The sequence below is a fragment of the Haliotis rufescens genome, unplaced genomic scaffold (genome assembly GCF_023055435.1).
Source record: "Haliotis rufescens isolate VD_foot unplaced genomic scaffold, xgHalRufe1.0.p SCAF_7, whole genome shotgun sequence".
NCBI lineage: Eukaryota > Metazoa > Mollusca > Gastropoda > Lepetellida > Haliotidae > Haliotis > Haliotis rufescens.
The window spans coordinates 36,558,997-36,582,854 of NW_025964361.1; the positions used below are offsets into that span (position 1 = coordinate 36,558,997).

General features: G+C 40.0%; 1 protein-coding gene across 2 annotated transcripts in view; it reads right to left on the reverse strand.

Moving 5' to 3' along the window:
* The window catches only part of LOC124112952 (transmembrane protein 272-like), a 118,432-nt gene that overhangs the window by 24,664 nt on the left and 69,910 nt on the right, over nucleotides 1–23,858 (reverse strand). The window contains exon 1 of one of the 2 annotated variants that reach the window (XM_046473163.2): nucleotides 1,311–2,845. The exons of the other annotated variant lie outside the window; for it this stretch is intronic. Coding sequence (XP_046329119.1) covers nucleotides 1,311–1,595 — 285 coding nt within the window. The 5' untranslated portion in view covers nucleotides 1,596–2,845. Of the gene's footprint in view, nucleotides 1–1,310; nucleotides 2,846–23,858 lie in introns of those variants that run through there. 2 annotated transcript variants of the gene reach the window in all.

A 23,858-nucleotide genomic window follows, 5' to 3' on the forward strand; every position in this document is an offset into this window, starting at 1 on the left:
TTCTCAGAGATTGTTAATATCAATTAGAAAATACACAACATTTGAATTGTCATTTCTTTGTCTAATGTCCACTCAAAATATCAACTTTGTCAGATTTGTAATGCTATTTTACAAGAACAGCTATATATCCAAATGTTATAACGAGCTGAAGTGTAATCCATATGGAGTAATAATCAACTCAACATTATTGAATAAGGTTTTCGAGTGTACCGAACTGATGTCTAGGGTGCGTTTGAGATCGTTGTATCTAAGAATTAATTGCCTTTATCTTTCACACCACAGACACATGAATGCGAATCTTCTATATATACACATTTCGATTGCTAAAGAAACTGTAGTGATAAACCATGGACATGTTACACGGAGACGAATGCAAGACACTGAGAAAAAAAACGACGTTATCTGAATGTCATGCTAAAATCTATTGATCTCGACAGCTGCACAATGTACAACGAGTTGTCATACACGATGCAGTCTTAACACTTTCAGACGATGGGGGTTGAATATAAGTAGCTAGATACTTATATTATGTCTGTTGGTCGGTAATACAGTACTGACGTCGATAGGCAGCAAGGTACATGTACTTGGTGTATGCTATTCATGGAATGGGCATTCGAAACAATGTCAGAACTCTTTATATTCAGGTTTAATTGCCAACGCATTTTATCTTTTAACCGGTGTGAGGAAATGTATTCCATATAATTGCTACATATGTTCCTTTTTGATTCCGGAACATCTTTCCGCAGAAATATCAAAGGTTATATTTGTATGAGTTGTTTCTAACGTAGTCAAGCAATATCAATACAAGAACGATACATTCTATTTGAAGCGTAACTGCATACGTCGTTCACTGACATTTCAAGACAATTATGCCTGCAAGAAGAAAGTTGCCTTGTAGTCATGTTTGCCAATTAGGGACTTAAACTGATTGCCATAGGATAATATATTGTATTAGTCAATACAAAACATTTTTTTTATCCGAAAACAATGATTAAAAACCCTGCGCGTTCTTTTATGTGAGAATAAATCATATAAAGGAACTAAAAGTTCAACCAGCCCTTATTATTTCAGAGTGAACATGTTTATCTATTTCTGCATATGAGTAATTTGAAAGTGTCTGTCCATTGTAACACTTGCAAAAACTGTATTCACAATTTATAAACGTACTATACATTAACTATGTTAACTATACGTTAATTACCACCTTTGTAATACAAATGCGACTATCACTTACGCTGTTGATAGATGATGCGTCAAAAACCGGTTGAACAAGCAATCAAAGGACATATGCTGTGGAGAGTGACTCTTACCTTATTGTGCAAGTGGCAACTCTGAACCTTCAGTCCCGACACATTGGGAATCTCTAGGCAGAACGAAACACTCTTGGAGGGTGAAGGCTGGGGTGTCAGGAATACTTTACCCGTGCTACCAGGGAGCGCGGAGAGGCTGGGGACGGGTGAGGGACACGGGGAGGGACAGGGTGAGGCCGACGTGTCATGGATCGCTGGGGCAGACCCCCTCCTTGTACCACTCCTTGAGTTACTTGACGAACGTCTACGGTTCTTCCGAACTATTGTCCCAGCACGTCCCAACATGTTCACACACTGTTTAATCCAGATGTAGATTTACGATGTTATGTCAGGGATAACTAGTCCCATGTCCAGTGATGAAGACAATGTGAGACATACGTCAGTGGACGAGTAGTTTGCATGGAAAGAGCAGTGCAGACAGCGCCATGTCCTCTAGCCTGTGAACTCTAGGATAGTGCAATATCAGCATATTCTAAGTGATTAATAATCCCAACGTCCACCAAGACAATTGACATAGCTCCAAAGATGAAAGGTGATTTAACAAAGGATCCCGTCCTGCAGTAACCATAAGACAACCCTTCTTCCAGTATTGGCTCGTGGAATGCTATAGTGGTACCGCGTATGTGGCATACGTCTTCATTACCACGTGGTCAACCAGGAAGCATGCGAACACCACCCAATAGTAAATGCAATATCCCGACCCTACAAGCTTGTTATACTTCATCAAAACCAAAGCATACATAAACAGGACGTTATTACGCTCGATAATTTATCAATATGAGCCCACTAATAATTGTTCTTGTAGCTCAGAAGCAAGGCTTGTTTCCAGCTCGTTGACACACAGTTATTGACTCGTAATCTATTGCGCATTGCTGGCAAAGTAGCATGTTAATGTCTCGAACCATTGAGACCTAATCGGCTTCAGGACGTATGGTTCAGTATAGACTACGAGAAACCTTTCAGAGGTATCATGCAATGTATTGATCAGGAAACAGTGTCTATACTCTGCGACCTTTTTACCTTCTAGGTCCTATACATAAGGTAATACACCCCTGGCGAAAAGCGTCACAGTGCATTCATATTCCCATATCAAAGCACTGTATTTTTATATGATGAATAGTTTAGGCTATCACAAAGAATGTAATGAACCTTCAGTGATGCTTCAAGCTTCCATATTGCAAAGTCAAAGGTCTAGAAATACTTCCTTGTGCCTTGTGATGTTCCGGTAGATATATTGAGTGACATTCCTCATAGTGTCACATGAGTATCAATGACGTCAGGTTATACCACCTCCGACCTTTAACGTCAATCAGTTCCGGATGTTATATAGCAGTGTACTCGATCCAAAACGTCCAAAGTATTTGTCGAAACGTGGTGTCTTCCAAACATGCGAATATTATGTCATTTCAAAATCACGACACTCACATATCACAGTTGTTCAAGTCATGACAAATTGCCAGCAATAGCTGTGTTATGCTGGAAGGCTTATAGTACATACACATAAGAAGGTATATTCAGCATCTGTGCAGAAGGGGGGCCAGACATACCAACATGATCCCGCACCACTGAATGAAGTACGCGGAGTCCAATTAGAGGCAGATGAACTGCAACCACAATCCAATTGATCGGTGCTGTCGCCGCTCGGTGATAGCGGTGTGCCGTTATAAACTGCCTATGTCAGACACGGAAACCATCAGACCGTGAGCATACCCAGTAGATCATCACATCACATAATATCCACCAAGATTAAAAAGTGTTTGACGTAAAAGCGCCCGTCAGTCCCTTGAAAGTATCTGATAGTTTCAGTGAGGGGGCGACAAGGCGTTATTTATAAACGACAAGCCGTTATATCTACGCGACAGGGCTGTTTTACGGGCACCTGCCGACGTAATTGAATGCAGCCAGCACACTTCTTATCAGCATTGCAAGACTCTCGTAAAGCCAAATCCAATCATTTAGACAAAACGCCGGATTAACAGCACCATACGGAATCCTGTCCCCATCGACAGAAATTTATCAACTCGGCGACACTTTGAAATCTCCATATATAACCTGGGATCTGTGCTGTGATCCAATTACTCGGAATTCTTGTCCGTATTGGTGTACCGTTTCTCATCGGTATATATGCGTACAAAAAGCGTGAGAAAACTCCCGCTAAGTCAACTAATATCCGCCTCCCGGGAGGTAGCGGAGGTGTCTTTGCATACCAGTGTCAGGCATCAGGACAGCCTCACAGTTGAAAATGCACATATGTTTATTTCAATTTTATCAATACCAATTCATCAGAAAGCCAGTGTGAAACGTGTGCAAAAGTGTCACCAATTGATCGATGAAGACAAGGATAATTCCCTCAATACCACGTTAATCCCTTCTGATGCTCCATGGCTACTAGCTGAAACGCACATAAGATGAGCCACGCCCTTCAGGTAATTGACTGTAGTTCCTAGGGTGAGGCGTTGAGGAGACACATTAACACCTTCCTCAACACGCTTCGCATCTCGTTGATATAGTTCGTTACGTGAAAACCATTGATCGTATGTATATACGTTCCACTCAGTATGTGTACAAACAATGCTCTAGCTGATACATTAGGAATTTCTTGTAAATCATTATCACTATTCGATTGTAAATATTGATAGATGTACATTAACTTCTTTTTTCTCATAACTATTGTTCATGCTGCAATGCAAATGCATTTAGCACATAGATCAGGAAATGTATTTGACTGTACATCTGTTCAGCAAAATGAATGGTCCCGTAAGGTTAAATCGTTAGCATACACGCTTCTGTAAGCATGTCTCGTCAGATGTATAAAGCACAAGCCATCGTATTTACATCAAGAGGTGTTGAAGTAAGGTTGATAAATGTTCACCAGAGTATAGAACGTTCAATGCCTCTTGGTATCTTAGCTTGCGTGTGTGTTCTTTACAAATGTCCCTGTCCTGAGAAAACCCATTTTCTTCAATAAATCAATTACTAATACGCCCACGAGGGAAGATGTATTTGGTATATTCATAACGGGATTAATAAACCGTATGTGGCTGTAGACAAAATGCATTTGGCTTGAAAATAGATTATAAAAAGGTACATTGCGTTGCGCTTTCGCGTCGAGATGACCTTTGATTTCATCCATCAAATTAAAGATAATGTATTATTAGGATATTCTGAACTGAATATTATAAACATATAACACATTTGTAGTATAATACTGATGTGTATTGTCGTATAGAAATTATTAATGATTTAACCCTTCCGGTAACGTTATATCAGGCAATCTCTTTGCTGTACATGCATGTAATTTAATTCCAACCAAACAGACCAAGAAGCTATTTACAATTATCTGCATGTCACCATAACTTTTATTCGAACCCTTACAATGTCATTCTCTTCAAATAAACAAGGATTTGTTCGTAACGAGTGAGATTCAATGACTTCAATGTATTACCTGCCTTCGTTTGCATGCAATTCAATGCTCTAAATGGTTCAATGAATTAGAATCCTGGTAATGTGATCTTGACTTGAAGTATGTGAGAAGGATTTGAAGTCATCGATCGTCTTTATTTTTTTTCAAATAAGCAATGTGCAATACCATACATGTGTTTATGTGCCTTACCAAACCAAGATATCTCTTTGAATAATACACATGTAAACTACATAAGAACCTTGACAATATTCATCAATAAAGTCCGCCTAGAAAATTGTCAGTTTTAAAATCTCTTATAAAATAATGATCAGTTTGGGGTTCAATTTTACTGTAAATGCCCTCAAAGAGGTTTCAATGGTTTCCACCGTGACGTGTGCGAGGCAATTATCAGCAACTTTCCCAAGTCGATCTGGATGCTTGTATGGATTACTTCAGTTAGAATGAACATTTGACATGGACGCTTAATAGGCACTTTGATATAAAAGGATTTAAAGTAAGATCACAAAACCTCCCACTGGGACTTCTGCACTGCCCACGGTAGGCATTACGAGACAGCATTCCATCATATGTCCTACCGTTTGGATAGAAACTAGATTTAATTCTCTGTGTGTGGTAGGGTAAGCTTTATGTTCTTTTCAAACTACTGTAACAGATATATTGATGTTCACCTTAACTGTCGTTACTATGCAATGCATCTAACTATCTGCAGCTGATACGAAGGGTTTATTGCAAGAGTGACATTGTCATGCTGAACGAATGTCAGAAGGTTTGTAACTCCCCTGCGAGAGTGCGAGAATACTTGTTTTAAGACACAGCTTTTGTTATAGGGGTAAAAGAAACCACATCTCTCAATTGCTTTTATCGTATGCTTGATTTTCAATTTTGTAAATATCTTAGGTTAACAATGTTATATTCAAACAAATAAATGTATTGGCGCTGAGTCAGCACTCAAAGAATACTTCTAAATGATGATATTTAAAAAAATATAATTTGATGTAAAACCTTTAAAAATTAAAAAATCAAATTTTGCTAATATACATTTGTTGATGGGTATCTTAATAAATTTGCTTTTTTCGGCACAAATTTACATTCCAAACATGGTATTGATCATGTGGTTGCAAAATAATTTCCTACCCCAGTTTTCTTTGAACAAACATATTTTTACACAACATCACATGGCCACAGAATACTTTTTACACATTATTGCCGGAATGAGTGATGGTTTAAGAGACAATAGAACTCGGTACACTTTCTTGTGCCACTCAGTTTATTACACTTGAATTGTTATTATGCGTATATTACCAGGTAGTTGTAGAGAAAAAGGAATTATATGAATTATGGCTACAGAGAACAGTATTCAAATGACGTCACGAATGGTACAGCGTGACGTCATCATCAACTGTGATGTCATTAAAGCTTAATGAAGCAATATTGTCTGCACTACGCAAGCACATGTATGCAAATACGTATAATATATGTAAGGGGCACGTATAGTATTATGATACGTTAGCTTCGTACGGAATTGTATTAATCGTGACATACATGTACACATACATACATACATACATACATACATACATACATACATACATACATACATACATACATACATACATACATACATACATACATACATAAATACATACATACATACATACATACATACATACAAGTGTAATAGGTTTGATCGCGATTTCACCTCATGATGACCTATTAATTACTGAATATTTACGAAAATGATATATCTATACAATAACACATACCTAGACACATGTATTGCAGTAGGCCACGAGCAGTGTTTAAAATACAGTGTTTTCATGTGTTCTGGTCTGCTAAACCCAATGTCCTGACAGTGAATCTTTGCTCGTCCTTGTGCATGCATGTGTCCGTTTCAAGCATTCCAACAAGGATAATTTATTATAAACAGGTTGGTATGAGTGGTCGCTCAGCTCACTATGTTCACAAATACATCGATATATCAAGCTCTTACAATTATTCTTGTCTCGTGGTCAAGGGGCCTTGCGATTTAATGCCCTGTAGCGAGTCATCTATTCATTCTGTTCCACACAGACAAGATGTTCAGGCGACCTTGCTATGTCAGCATGGTACGCACGTGATTTCAGCGTTGGTTTGGATGCTTGAAACATGCTGGCCATATGCCACGTCGCCCTTGACCTTGTATCGTTGGTCAATCTACATTTGCGGTTTTAGTATGTTTGCCTTTCATGCATCGTATGAATTCTTATTCAAGTATTCATTCACTCATGATCACTCACTCGTCAGTTCATTCATTGATTTCCTCACCCGGGCTATCCACCACAATTACACCCACCCGTACCCCAACCCACCCACGGTCTCATTCACTCACTCACGCACTCACTCACTCGCAAGTCAGTTCATTTATTGATTTACTCACCTATCCACCACAATCACACCCACCCGTACACCCATCCACCCAAGGACTCACTCACTCACTCACTCACTCACTCACTCACTCACTCATTCACTCACCTATCCACCACAATCACACCCACCCGTACACCAACCCACACAAGGACTCACTCACTCGTCAATTCATTTATTGATTTACTCATCCATCCACCACAATCACACCCACCCGTACACCCATCCACCCAAGGACTCACTCACTCACTCACTCACTCACTCACTCACTCACTCATTCACTCACCTATCCACAACAATCACACCCACCCGTACACCCATCCACCCAAGGACTCACTCACTCACTCACTCACTCACCTATCCGTCACAATCACACCCACCCGTACACCAACCCACCCAAGGACTCACTCACTCGCAGTGTTTCATCTTAGGTATTCCCCGTGAAGATTCCGGGGTAGAATAGGTCTTCAGCAACCCAGGCTTGCCGTAAAAGGTGACTATGCTTGTCGTAAAAGGCGACTAACGGGATCGGGTGGTCAGGCTCGCTGACTTGGTTGATGCATGTCATCGATCCTAATTGCGTGGATCGATGCACATGATATCAATCACTGGATTGTCTGGTCCAGACTCGATTATTTACAGACCGCCGTCATATAGCTGGAATATTGCTGAGTGCGGCGTTAAACAACAAACCAACCAACCAAATCATCTTAATAGGTATAATACCATGATATTATTTCTGGGTATAAAACAGCAATTACGTGTAGCAAAACATACACGTGTGTCTGGCAATTGCCATGTTGTCGAAGTAAGGGGAATGACGGAGGAACACACATATCGATCTGAAACCTTTGCAGCTGATCTAGAATCCTGGTCACCTGTGTATGGTTCATTTGCTGCCATTGGTAACACCTGAGCCTTGATTGGCCACCAGGTACATTCACTCGGATTATCGGAAACACGGCTATGTGAGACTACTATATTTCATACAGTGCATATAACCTTTAACTGTATATGCAAGAATTATTTTTACGTGGTAGTCAATCAAATCGAAATTGGCTAGCGTTGACGTTCTTAAGGACTTTCGCGAACCTCTTAGAAATGACGTCATACAATGGTTTGTTACAGTCATCGTACTATGAGTGGCTGTTGGAGACGGACGTCCTGTCATATGCACATTTCAGAAATAGAAAAGAGTTCATTTCAAGGACAGTCTGCGGTGCTGTTGATAATGGGCAGAGGTCAAGGGCCTCTCCTGTCAATTACAATACGAAACCATTCCTGGGGAAACCAGCGGAAATAGGTTTTGTATCCGATACTATAAAAAGGATGATGAATTCATTTTCGGCTACAGAAAATGTGGAGAGAAATGTGTTGTGAAGTTTTAAACAATAATCAGGTGTTATTGTACATTGTATAGCTAGCTACCTTTCAAATGTCTGTGTTTCCAGTGTCTTAATTATAAAGTTTGAACCAAATCCAAAAGCGTGAGATTAAGTAAAACCCGTCATTCAAAGACAACCTATTTACATATGGAACGTCTTTTTCAGATATATGAAATACATACCCCAGCTGATATAACAGTATTGAATGACTGTGCCTGTGACTGACATCAGAGTGGGCGGGATTGCTCTCAGTTGTAACGTCTCGATCACAGCTGATGTGTAATGATTTCGATAATGGCGCATGTCATAAGAAATGTGAAATTTGACAAAGCATTGGTCAATCGTGTTCAATCAATATGCCTAGAACCATATTCAGAAAAATAGATTGTGTTGCTGTTGAAGACAGCACACTTTGTCAATATTCTCTTTTGTCTGTTAGTCGAATTCTTCCATACGACTCTTATGAAACCGGCGTCTCGTAGCTAAAAATATCTAGAATATCCATTAATCAAAAATAAATCATTCCTAAAAAAACGCAGATAGGTGATACGAAAGCAGAAATCTTAATACAGATCCTTAAATACATGGTCCATTTTTCAACGCTCTCTTATTACATCGACCTCAAGCTTCGGCAAAAAGCGTGACTAGGAAATCACGGGAACATGATCTTTATTCTAGTCGCTCTAATTATGCCTCTAAAAATCAAGCATATGCCCGGAAAAGCACTGCTAGCTTCTAAGGCCATCTAGACGTGTCATTTCGTGATCGATTTGTGGCTTCTGTGGTATCAATTACAATAAATGGCACAGGTTCCTGGTCGTCCTGTCAACCCATTCACATCATTAGGAATAATAGAGCTTACAGGAAGGAAGCACTGTCTGTTTTTGGAACTAGTGTCACAGTGCAGGAAGGATCGACTTTTTAGGGAACTGTTTTTATATGTTCATTATAATTGTTTCATTTAACAATGTAAGAAGAACCCTTTAAGATGTATATGGTATCGGTGATATACTAGTAAGCGATCGAGTGTGAGTGAGGCCGTCTAAGGTGCCGCAATTCGCTCTCAGAGATGCGTCCCTCAGGCATGCTAGAATCCAATGACGGCGGGTTCGATTCCTAAATTCGCTCTGATGATGTTTCCTGTTTTCACATCATACCCTGTCGCGCCCACGTAATGTGTAACACCTGCCTAACTTCTGGGTTTCTTACATAATAATGTTCAACGCGGAGTTTAAACCCCACTCAATCACTCATAGTTGACAATATGGGACACAGTCGCATCGACCTGTCGTCACATATGTTCTTCTTAGAGTTATTAGCGAGTGAGTATGGTTTTTAGCAGCTTTTAGCAATATTCCGGCAATATCACGACGGGGGACACCAGAAATGGGCTTCACACATTGTACCCATGTCGGGAATCGAACCCGGGTCTTCGGCGTGACGAGCGAACGCTTTAACCACTAGGCTACCCGACCGCCCCCCTTCTTAGAGTAATCGAGTTTATACTAGTATGATTACTTCATTGTTCACATAATGTAATGGTAGTCGTGTACATGTACACCGTTGAAATCAGCACACTGACCGAACTCAAGAGAAATATATACGGATACATATGGTTCAAATGTTTTACTTTATTGTTTGTTTCTTGTTTAACACCCAACTTAGCAATAAACCAGTAAATAATCCAGTCTGGACCAGACAATCCAGTGATTAGTATTATGAGCAACAGCCCTAGACGCCGGGGTACAATAACAGAGCCGAGTCACCTAGCCTGACCATCCGATTCATTTGTCGTCTCTTAGGGAATAGAATGAACAGCACCCTTTTCATATTCATAGGAACTTTCTGCCCAAAACAGAGTCGATTGTACGATTTCGATTACATCATGAGCATGAGTTATGATTCACTATCAGATAGTGATGACACCAGGTGTTCGCGAAGAGGCATAACGGCTCAGGTTGCTTGCTACCAATTACAACCTGGACTTCCCATTATGAACTTAATTGGAAACATTTGTCTTGAAAAATATAGATGTCATCAACACATATGACAACATCAGACAATGCATTTTTCGCTTCATCGTCTATATGTTCATTCTAGTTTATGTTCAATAATAAATATCTAAACAAAGTGCTTGGATAGGTGTAGGATGTATGCTTTAAAACTATATATCAAGTCAAGTCTCCAGAAACACATTATTAATATTTTTAGGTTACACAGCATAATATGCATGAACAACCACGGATCACAACAGTTACAAATCACCCAATATGTCAGAAAAACACGTTTAATTTCACAATATCTATTTCCATTTAGATATGTACAAAAAATGTCTGTTTTCCTTTCGTATGTTAGTCCCAGGCTCATTGTGGTGTAAATGTGTTTCTGTATACCGTTCAATCAGATACCTTCAATAGAGCTGCGAGACAAATTGAACTACAAATGGCCGTCTTTGATCGCAATGAGCAGTGGATGCCAATGAGCGGAGATGACCTAAGACCAGCTATCAGTAAATGCATTGCTCATTAATCAATTACTAAATAAGCCTCAATTTTACCCTCTTCCGCAATGTCAAGCTTAGTGAGCTACTTGCACAAATCCTAGGGACCGAATTGTGCTTAAATGTTGCCGAAGAAAGCTGAGATGCTGCATTGAGTTTTGTCGTAATGGCTTACTGGGCTGGGGGCATCAGATAAGTTGCTAATTGATTCAGTTCTGGCCCCTGTGACACTCAAGGTAATGAATGGGCTATTCCTGTTTCCGTTGACTGTCTTATTCGATAGCGACCCCGACCTCGCTACTTCCACTCTGATGGCATTGGGTTCTTTTACCTTAAGATCGATATATATGGAATAATAACGCTACATTAATAAGACACTGTGGCAGTGGCCATTTCTCCCCCAGTGGCATGAGTGCATACCTAGACGGTGTTACTGTAACCTCATTGCAGAGTATATGCTCCATCTTACCACCTAATTCACTTGGTTCGAAAACAAACAGTGGAAAACCCGGGTGGAATTCGTCCCAAGTAAATATAAGCGACATAATCATTTCCATATTCATAAGAAATCTGCCAAGAGCAGGGTCGAATGTATGATACCGACTATCTCACGAATATGTGTTTATGAATCAATATCAAAGAGTGATGACACCAGGTGTTCGCGACCGCCACCATGGTCCTGTGGTAGAGCGTCCGCCCGGAGAGCGGAAGGTCCGGGGTTCGATCCCCGGCCGCGTCATACCAAAAGACGTTAAAAGATGGTACTTGTTGTTACCCTGTCTGGCGCTCGGCATTAAGGGGCTAAAACAAGGACTGGTCGGCTCGGAGTCAGTATACTGTGTCTGAGTGGGGTATTCATGTTAAACTGCGGCATGGTATCTCAGTGAGCTAGCACTATAAATCGGCATCAGTCCGGACTAGTACAAGCAGCCACACAAACACATACTCGTACATGCACGTCGCTATATAAGTGCAATGATCTTGGACGCGACGTTAAACCCAATTTCACCTCACCTCACCAGGTGTTCGCGAAAAGGTGAGTGTGTCCTTACCCAACAATGTCACCAAGTCTAAGTAACTTATGCTGGTACGAGGCGACTTAAAGGGGACCTTGTCTCGGTCAAATGGCAGTTCCAACAAGTTCTAGCAAGTGCTAATTATCAAAACCCACTTTGCTCATCTATTATATTAAATATTAAGTGTACAGCAACAATGCGATGATGGCCCTTGCAATATTGGTACATTGTCTCCGTTTGACATATATTACCAATTATTATAATATTCTTGACCAACTCTGGAGAGGAGCCCGGGGACGTGGAGACTAGTCCTCCTTTAAAGCATAGGAGACTCTGTGGAAGCTGTTTCAACGGATATCGAATGGTTATTAAACGGCGGAGTGTTATTCTCTAGTGTTATATTCTAATATTCTAATCTCTGTTTAGTCGAAAGTCGAGAACTGTCTGTGACGCTCATAACCAAATGTAATCAATGGACAAAACTGGAAATCGGTACCTATTCGTATTTCAATAAGAGTGAGTGAGTGAGTATTGCTTTACGCCCCATCAGCAATATATCAGCTAATCGCGGTGAATTTATATACGAACTCTCAGTCGTGTACATATTTCTAACACAAAATATGTACCTGAGATAGTCTCGTAATACCTGTGCTGGTAACGACCCCATACACACTGCCGCTTTACGAAAGAGGAATATGAATTTCCTTTAATCGGTGACGAATTAAGTAGCAATATGTTTGATATGACGTCACACAATGAGTGAGTGAGTGAGTGAGTATGGTTTTACGCCGCTTTTAGCAATATTCCAGCAATATCACGGCGGGGGACACCAGAAATGGGCTTCACACATTGTACCCATGTCGGGAATCGAACCCGGGTCTTTGGCGTGACGAGCGAACGCTTTAACCACTAGGCTACCCGACCGCCCCCACACTTAAATGAAGTATATGACAGTCGAAAGAGCAATTTCATCACCATAGAGGGTCGATAAAAGAGTGAATCGAAAGACACCAGAGGCTTTTCAAATATTGAACCTTGGAAATTGTCCTCAAAACACATCTTGAAAACAAAATCCGTGGGCATCCGTCCAGGATACCTTTAATATGATCAACTGATCAGCACTCTGTGTTAAACCAAAATTAAAATCGAACTTAACGCCTTGATGCCCTACCCAAGAGGCTCTCCAGATTCCAACAACCTTTGATTTCAAGAGAGGGAGTGATTAAGTTGTGTTTAACGGTTCATCCACAAACAGAGACCATTATAATGTTTTTGAGAACAAAAAACATATCTCCTTCTCATCATAACTAACTTGAAACCAGAAACTGAAATTTAATTTGGATTTTCGCCTTTTTCTAAATATATTCCGATCTGGTATAAAACTACAAAGAAATGATTGTCGTTGCTAGGTGCAGCGATGTAGACGCGCATCACTGTCAGTTCCGCGTTACACGACACGCGACATTGTGAATACACTCGTGCTCACTGCAGCAGCATCTTCCGTTTGCAACAGACGTCCGTCCCACGTACAACAGAAATGTCAGAGGTTTGACATTTCCAGTTCGCCCACTGGTACAGAAAACAGTAGGATTGATTTTGATTTTATGAATCATACATTTGAATCGATTTAAAATGATGCTTTTGGTATTTCCTCACATCTCATGTCGTACATGGGCCTTTATGTCGTTTTACGTCCGTTCAAGTTAATCAATTAACGAACAATCTCCTCTTACACGGGAAATCCTTTTTTACTTTTATTACCATGAAAGTTTTTTTTCATGTCTTCATCGTCTGATTGATTGTATTTCACTCCGTTGATTTATTTTCTGAAAACCGCCCAAAGAAGAATTTTTAATCTAAGCATAATACTAACGTCCCTTTGAACAATGTATGCAGGTGCGTTCTTGTCTGTTAACCGCCTCCGTAGTCTAGTGGTAGAGCGTCTGCCCGGAGAGCGTCAGGTCCGGCGTTCGATCCCCGGCCGCGTCATACCAAAAGGCGTAAGAAAATGGTACTTGTTGTTACCCTGTCTGGCGCTCGGCATCATGGGGTTAAAACAAGGACTGGTCGGCTCGGAGTCAGTATACTGTGTCTGAGTGGGGTATTCATAAACTCCGGCATGGTATTTCAGTGAGTTAGCACTATAAGTCGGCATCAGTCCGGAGTAGTACAAGCAGCCACACAAACACATACACGTACATGCATTTCGCTATATAAGTGCAATAATCTTGGACGCGACGCTAGACCCCATTTCACCTCACATCTTGTCTACTAAGGTAAATGAAAAGAAGTTCTGACCACAAAAAAACAACTGGTTATGAAACTCACCTACAATTAGCTTTTACATTTTGTGCTATGCAATACAACAATGTAAAACGAAAAGAATGTAGGTCTCAGGTGGATACCGCTAATCAGAACACTTCACTGGCTATTCTATATATTGTCGAAGATATATAGAAAAGTGTTTCTTTACCGATCCAAAAATGAAACATCGTCTCAGTGTAGCCTATTGTTGGCGTTGCATAATAATTTGTGATGTCATAAACATCTTCCATTTTTGCCGGCATTGCGTTCATATAACGTAACGGTGATAAAAGTCGATCGCAAACAATCAGTGAGTGAGTGAGTTCGATTTTACGGCGCTTTGAACAGTTTTCGAATAATGTTACGGAGTGTCTCCGTCATGTGTGTGTGTGTGTGGGGGGGGGGGGGGGGGGGGGGATCTCGGACGTAATGCAGGTCAAGGACATTTGACACTTTGGTGAAATCCACGAGCAAGGGTATGGTAGTATGGTGCTGACAAAGCTGGAAACATAATCGACGCTAACCGTGATTCGAACCCACGATCGGTTTCTGGAGGCAACTCTTCATAGGGAATTGCGGCGCCTTGGACGACTGGGCCCCCGTTGACCCCCGAAAACGATCCAATAAAATAGAACAATTGGTGATAACTTGCCAATGAGCTTGAAGTACAGTCATTATGCTCAGAGAGACCAACGGAATATAGTTTATTTTTCAAAAGTACCCGTACCTTTGTGGACAAGATGTCAATCTACTCTGTAGAAAGATCCCTTACCTCACTTGCGATAAATATGTATTTTCACTTTTTCACACGTACTTAAGATATAGTCGGAATCGCACAATGCGTCTTTAGAGAGCAGAGATTTATTATTACGATTTTGTCGCTTCTATTTTTGAATATATATATTTTTTGCATTTGATGGACAGTTATTTTAACATTTCAACCAACTGCCGGTCGGTCAGCGGTAACAGAATCACCGGGAAATCGGATACCAATTTTACCTAATCACGATTAATACCTTCTTAATGATATTCATGCTCCATATGATCGTACTACTCTAGATATATGTAAATACTTTCTTTCGCTGTAAGACAAAGCCATTGGCCATATGATCAGGTGATTTTATGACTCATTCTTTTGAAAAAAAATATTCTTGGCTATAAGGTTCCAACAACGAACATAAAAACAGTGCAAATACTGGAATGTCGCGTGTGACAAAACAGATCGATCTTGGCAGGAAGCAGGATAAGCAAGTTCAACATCATGAGTTGTTCAACAGGTGATCAGTCCTTGGCTGAGTCACCCTATACATCAAGAGTGAAGGCCATATATGAATGTAGGAGAGGCGCTGTTTGCTCATGGTTAAAGTTCTATAATACTTGTGGGATTTTCATATGGACTGTAAAGTATTCTGAGGGGCAAAAACTATACCTCTCATTTGATTTTATGACATGCTTGATTTTCAACTGAAAATGTTAAGTTAGCGATATTATATTAAAATATTAAGTGTACTGGCACTGGTAGAATACTCCTACACAGCTTTCGTTTTTTTGTGAAATATCATTTGACGTTAACTTTTAAAAATATAAAAAACAATCCAATTATACAAAATTGCTGATGGGTATCTTTTGACATCTTATCTTCTAACCATCTGAAAATTAATACATTGTCACAAGTGTACATTTCAAACATGGTAGGGTAATGTGATTGCAAATTCATTTCTTCGTTGAAGCAATCTATTAAACAAAATTACCGAGACCCACATTACATTTTACAAACTGTTGCAGGAATGAGTGATTGTTAAACCAAATTTAATAGGTTTTTTTTCATTTTCTAAATTACAAAAAAAACCAGACCGAGTATACTTTCCTTTGCCCTCAGTTAACTTTGAACATTTTGCATAACTTTCAAAATGGACAATCATACATAAGGGATTATTTAGGTCCATGCTCACAATTGAGAGGATCATAACGTAGGTAAATGCATATGGACTTATGAATGAGTGAGTGAGTGAGTATGGTTTTAAGCCGCTTTTAGCAATATTCCAGCAATATCACGGCGGGGGACACCAGAAATGAGCTTCACACATTGTACCCATGTCGGGAATCGAACCCGGGTCTTCTGCGTGACAAGCGAACGCTTTAACCACTAGGCTACCCGACCGCCCCGACATATGAATGAAAAATGATAAAACTTAATCGCATTCCAGTCATATACATGTAATCGGATATATATTGGAGGACACATTGTTCAGTCGATTGAAGAAAAGCGTGACGGAATTAGCCGTGCGGATCCAAGATGGCGGACGTTTCCAAGCGAAAACGTATATAACGAACAACATATATAACGAACTGATTTCGTTATATCCGTGTTCTTCTGTACACCATAAATAGAAAGTGACAAAGAGCATTATTTTGTCATAATCAAACAAATCCCTACTAAAAGCAGTGTCCATTGTACGATTCCGACTATATCATATACATGTGTTGATGACTCACTATAAAAATGTGTTCGCGATAAGATGGCGTCTCCTGCACCTGCTATGGCACCCGTAACATTTCATGTTATTAACATGCACCATTCACATTGTCTCTGAAGAATGACAAAATGACATCAAACATGACAAATACTTGCAAGACACATACCATCATAAGGACCCTTTAATTTATAAGCCCACGGTTCCCATAGCGAAAACCTCCATATCAATTTTACATGGAATGAAACAAAGAATCTGACCTGTATGGTGAGGCAGAGGCTGTCGGGTCGTGGTATCTGAACTTCATCAACCTCCGTACTGAACGACACACTCTTGCTTGGGGATGGGGAGGGGTTTGGGGACAGGCAGGGACGGGCCACTGTTTCAGCACTGCGACTCATGGGAGTCATGGCAGGGAAGGATGGAGTCTGTGGAGACATGGTTGGGGCAGACGCTCGTCGGAAGCGGGTATCCTTGGCATTGTTCTTGGGTGCCGCTCTGACGGGTCCTCCGGACCGGCGCCGGTTTTTGCGAACAATAGTTCCGGTACGGCCAAGCATTGACATGGTCTGTTTGGAACCAGTGTGTATATAGAAAGCCGTTTTGGTGGAATATATATATAACAGGACTCTTGAACCTCAGCAAGCCGGCAAATCACCCCCACATATTTCCATAGTAGGTATATGTTACATTTCTACCATGCATTCTGTCAGTTATATCTTGTTTCCAGGAACTCCGTCTCCAGGTCAACAAAACAAGTTGATAATCACTTGCTTTTATAAAACACCACACCTTTCTTCACGCATACAGTTCGAACGCAGGATCCACATGTATCTACATTCTATTACCACAGAGCTCGCTGGTAATATCCAAGACACCATGACCGTATTGGACACATGCTTGTAGGTGGTAACCCTATACCATCTCTGATTCGAAAAACGGATAGGAATGTGGATAACCCACAGGGTCACTACATACTCTCAATATGAAACATGACATGATATAGAACTCCCACACCATCTGAAATTAGTTGACCACACTGTTTCCCGGAATAACCTCGCAGATTCAGATAGACTTTCACAGAGAGACTTAATGACATCCTTTCAGAAGCCACAGCAGTCATCAGTTTGTGTCCATATGTAATGTAATATATTAATAGCCTCGAAGGACATCCTAGTTTATCACTGTTGAACGTGGGTACCACGGATTCACACAGTATACAGTGTTAGTTAACAATGACATATCGGACTGATCATGTCGCCCACACAAATAATACGGACAACAAAATATCATGTTCAGCTCTAATGCAATGATTCACAGAAAAGGTCGAAATGAATACCTCCGAATCCATCCTAGGTCGACAATGAAATAACAATAATCACTAGCATCTGACGCAATCAGCAACTGGACGAAGAGTCAATAAAGCTCTTATTTGTTGGTCCACAGTGGGCCCACACATTCATCCATAAGGAAACCTATGTAAGAACATTGTAGCTATACTGGGCCCATGTATCTATAGCGTGGTGGAAGAGTATCCCTGTTTGATAGAAGGATGCAATTATGTGGTCTGAGGATGTTTCCAGGTTTCACGTCATGTCATGCTCCTCAACACTGTCTTTGTGGCCGGACAGATACGAGACTGTGTTTCCCTTTCTCCCAGATTGGAGCTTTATGTTGGTCTCTGGTAGATTAGAAGAATGCCTCACGGGATATATTTGTTTCTACCTGTCGTTCTCAAGCTTGAATGTTCACTATCGTACCCACATAAAAGCGGTGAAGGTGACAGGAGAGAATTGCCACAAACAGTCTGACATATTCGGTGCCTTATTCCATGTACTGTCTCTTTCATGAATCAGGAATCCTAATTAAAGTTAATGACTGACGGAACATCTCTCGGCTATCCTCGGCAACACTCTTGACATTTTGTTAGCTCTAGAATATCTCAGGGCAAATTACTCTTCCTGGGGACAGAATGCCTTGAGGGTATAGCGCAGTCATATAATATACTAACAAATGGCATCTTCAGTAGAACGACCTGATGGCAAAAGAAGCCTTTAAATATAATGGAAGAGTCTTTTGCTGTCTAAAAAGTTTTGGAGATGAATTGAGCAGCTAATGTTGAAAGACTATTATTTGTTAGTCGATATTCATATTTTTTATATGTTAATATTTGCAATTCTATAGGTGGTTGTTTTTTTCGTTCGGGAATACAATATTTCACAGCTGTAGTCGAGTTAAGTGAGTAGCAAGGACTCTCACGCTTAAAAAGGTATTTAAAATATGTTGAACATATAACGCTAAAAATTGAAGAAGGATAAAAAAACATGATGATAAAAAACTGTTTGTACACATCAAAGACCAGAAAACGTAAAACACAAGTCTTGGATTAACGTTCCCGTCCGTATGTAGTCGAAATCATCAGATGATATGGGGCTGTCCTTTATGTTGCGTTAGTGGTGCAGGAATGCCAACTTTTATCATAGAAAATAAAACTAAAATGAAGCGAAAATAGTCCAAATGCAGTGTGTTGTGTTAGTATATGTATTGAGAACATCATTAGGTTCATTGATAAATATTTCCTATTTACTTCAGTCTGGAGATTCCACGTTAGAATTTATCCCTAAAACTTCCACTTATCGCAAGAGATAACAAATGGTCAGGCTCTGGGACTGGTCCAGACACGATTATTTACAGGCCGCCGTCAGATAGCTGGAATATTGCTGGAATGGGCGCTAAACAAGAAACACACACACGTACTGTAAAACAAGAGAGCATATAAAAAATGTCATCATTTTCAATACTCATTATTACATGATTAAATGGTTGATATAGAACTAATATAACAGATAATGGCGTAACGTGTCAAAATGTAACAAGAACTGATTAATGATAAGGCTCACACGTGCACCACGGCACATTTGATTGAATAAAATTTAATGATCCAAGAGGCATGCCGTCGGCGAACGTTGAGTACATTTTGCTGTTGACATGGATTCATCAGGAAACTTCGAAACGCTCTATACCAATTATCTGAAGGGCACCTTTGCTGTTATCCGAAAATAAATAAAATCGGTACAGTTTGTCTTCCTGAAATCAGCTTCACATCAACTTCATGTGAACATCGACAGAACACTGCGTAGTTCTCTACCCAGCAAGGGGCATCCAATTTGGCAAGCTCGATCGTCTGGTTGGAACTATTTTACCTCAATGCTCCCCCTGGCGGTGGCATGTAGTAATTACTACGCGTTGTCTCACCGCCCGCGGAACACTGTACACTCCTTCAAGGCGATGGACTGAGTCGCCATGCCGACTTCATTAGTGAATAAACTGACAAGCCTGAGGACTAAAACCAATAGAGTAAATTTTGTTTTGCATTTGTTAAAGCATTTCTGTCTGTTTTCGTTACCTAAGTAAATGCTACATCAATCCTGACTAGTGGGAACCTGACTGTTGCCCGTATTGTCATCTACGTCTGGGATAACATTGTCCGCTGGTGCAAACGCCGTTGGAAAGCATGAACATTGTCTGCCACAGAGGCATTGCAGGGGGTGATTGGTGGTTTGGGAATAAAAGACGAACAGACTATCAGAGCTATTATCTTAGTTACTCCGATACCGATGCTTTTGTGAAGGTTGATTAACACTACTTTATGAAATCCGTTGAGCAAATTAGAAACTAAACTGTTTAAGGTCTCATTACTTTCAGCGGCTGCTACATTGCTTTCTATTAAAATACTAGGAATTTGTCGGTAATAACTGTGAATATTATTTAATGAGGTATTTGTTTCATTTTGTCTTTAATAAATAAAAATATTTAAAAAATATTGACTATTATTTAAACATATTTAACATAATGTTCACAGTATATGTAGGGTTTTGAACCAATCTGGAATGTCAACAAGAGTATAAACATTTCAGATTATCTTCCTTAGTTTTAAGAGAAAGTGGCGCACTGATAAGGAATTTGGTCCAATGTGGGTAGTTTCAAGAGTATTTAGAAGATGTGTAAGTCTATGATGATGATGTACAAATATAACTACCCTTTACCATTGATTAAACCAGTAACTTATGGTGTTCAAATAAGACTTGAAAAGTCATATGCCACCTGGCACTGATGTCATGAGACCAACATCTGAAGCACTCTTTGAGTACATCTTTAATATGATACAATCATTTTAACACATTGACCAGTGTTACAATAGCCCGATGAAAAAACGAATTCTGATACATACGTGTATTCATAGTTTTAAAAATAACAGTGTCACATATTGCACATTTTAAATTTGAGAAAAATGTCTCTGTATCTAAAAGACATGTTCACTAAGTCCACAGGGGGTTTGTATAATGAAAAAAACTCAAAATCATAAATTGAAAAATGAAATAAAGAAGTAGCGCTGATATATTTTAGAAGTTGATATTTAAAGGTTAACATTAATATCAGTGATATCAGTGGATATATAAGACTCAGCTGAGTGTTAATGCAGTCAGTTAGTATGGTTTATCACAATATCACAATATTAGCAATATCACGGAGGGGGACACAAGAAATGGGCTTCACACATTGTACCCATGTCGGGAATCGAACCCGGGTATTCGGCGTGACGAGCGAACTCTTTAACCACAAGGCTACCCGACCGCCCAAGTGTTGATGCAATTGGGACATGAAAACATGTTACATAAAAGGGGTGTCAGCAAATTATGGACTCTCTGAACAAGTTATGCTTCCTCGACTTTTGGGTTATATAAATTTTTCATCTTTTTATATATCAAATTGTTCAGGAAAAACAGTGGTTCTTGGAAATACTTTGACGTCACGCCCACTGAATGGCCGAGAAGTGTGGAATGAGAGACTATACATATAATTTAGTCTGGAACCTATTTTTTAAATATCTTTAACTTATGGTTTGGGTGTAGTTGTGTCTGATCTGATTGAAAACAAAGCTTTCAAATGCTCGATGGCAGAATTGTGGAGGACATTTCCAAATTCAGTCAAAATGATCAAAATGATCCCGATGCAATTCTCTTAGTTTACCTGTACGATATGTTCCCGTGTTTATTCACTGAACAATTCACTTACCACTGCATGTGTTTGGGACAGTGCCATCCTGGGGCAGGATACGCTCATCTTTTTGCGAACGCCTGGTATCATCATCTCTTGATTGTGATTGATGAACACAGGCTTATGACATGGGAGGACAAACCATCGACATCTTATCGAGATTTCTTATTACTATGGAAATGTGTTTTTTGCTTTTATTAAAATTAAATTTACTTTTATGCTCAAAATAAAAACCATTATTCAACCAACGTTCACATCATGTCAATATAATTCATCTACTTCAATATCAGTGTCTGTGTCACGACCAAAAGACTCACTATATAGCTCAAACGACAACCACAATTCATCTAAAAGGTTTTCACTTCGAAGAATGACATAATCTTAAGACCATTGAAGATGGTTCAAAGAAAAAGCTTATAGTGGTTCTTGAAGTTACTGTTCCATGCACTGTGTTTGCTTCGTTGAGCCGATCCCGACGACAGGGAAACTAACTGCAGCGTGTGATCTGATGAATTCCGCAGGTGTTTGTCAAAGAACGAGCGATATTTTACTGCCGCTTCAGTAGCTATGCTGTCTCTCAACATGAAAATATCAGCCTTTCAACATGGGTTCCAGCATATCAATAACATGTTCAGGGAGTATCAAGCAGACTAAAACGAGAGACCAAAGACTCTGATATATATCATGGATGAAAACATTTACTGTCGAGGGACCAACCCCAGATCGACAGAGAACTGATGTTTGGGTTACAAGCTTCAGGGCCTAAGTAAAGCTTTCAAAGGGGATACATGTGGAGGATATTTCCAAATCTGACGCATCAGTGAAACAAATGATGCCCGATGCAATTCTCTGTTATGACTTGTATCATATGTTCCCGTGTTCTCGCTGAACAAAACATTTGCCTTTGCATGTGGTGGTGACGGTGTCATCGGCGGGGCAGGATACACCTACTCTTTTGCAAACGCCTGATATCATCACTATTTGATAGTGATTCATAAACACATGATCCTGATACAGTCGACCCGTGAAGATTCCGAGGTAGAATAGGTCTTCAGCAAACCATACTTGCCATAAAAGGCGACTATGCTTGTCGTAAAAGGCGACTAACGGTATCGGGTGGTCAGGCTCGGTTGGTTGATACATGTCATCGATCCCAATTGCGTGGATCGATGCTCATGATTTCAATCACTGGGTTGTCTGGTCCAGGCTCGATTATTTACAGACCGCCGTCATATAGCTGGAATATTGCTGAGTGCGGCTTTAAACAACAAACCAACCAACCAACTGATACAGTCGGTATCCAACAATGGACGTTTTTCTGATGATTGTGGAAAGGGTTTTGTGGCTTTCATTTTGCAGCCACAAATTAACTTCTTGGCCGTGGACTTTTATTATCCTAATAACCATATAAAACGGGTATTCAAACTGCTAAATACCCTGAAGCACTGATCTGATATTCAGAAGCTGTAGCGTCAATGATGACTTCAACGCTGTATTCTTCTTTTGTTACGTTTCAGATCAACCAAATGAAGTCAACCCTATGGTCAATGACACTACAAGTTCTAAATACCACAAACGTATTTTTAATTCTGTGTTCTCGTAGTTAGAAGGTGTATGAAATAACGAATGCTTACAACGTGTATATAGTGGAAGATCATTTGTCTGAAATATAGTGTTCCTGGTTTAACTAAATCCGGATTAACCAACCATGGTCTAGTGTAATGAATCCCGGCTTTTATCCAGGCTGCCATGGCTCGTTTCCCTTTATAAGAACAATTCCTTGTATCCTTGGAGACAATCACACAGTAATCGACAGAAGGGACGGATTAAAGCGGATCCGGATTAACGAGATTTCACTGTATCTAACCACACGTCGCCATTGATCTAGTTTCTTTGGCTGGCTTGACGTAGAACAGTCTCCATTATATCATAAAAATAACAATTATGATACATTAAGGAAGCGAACAAACAAAATGAAACACAA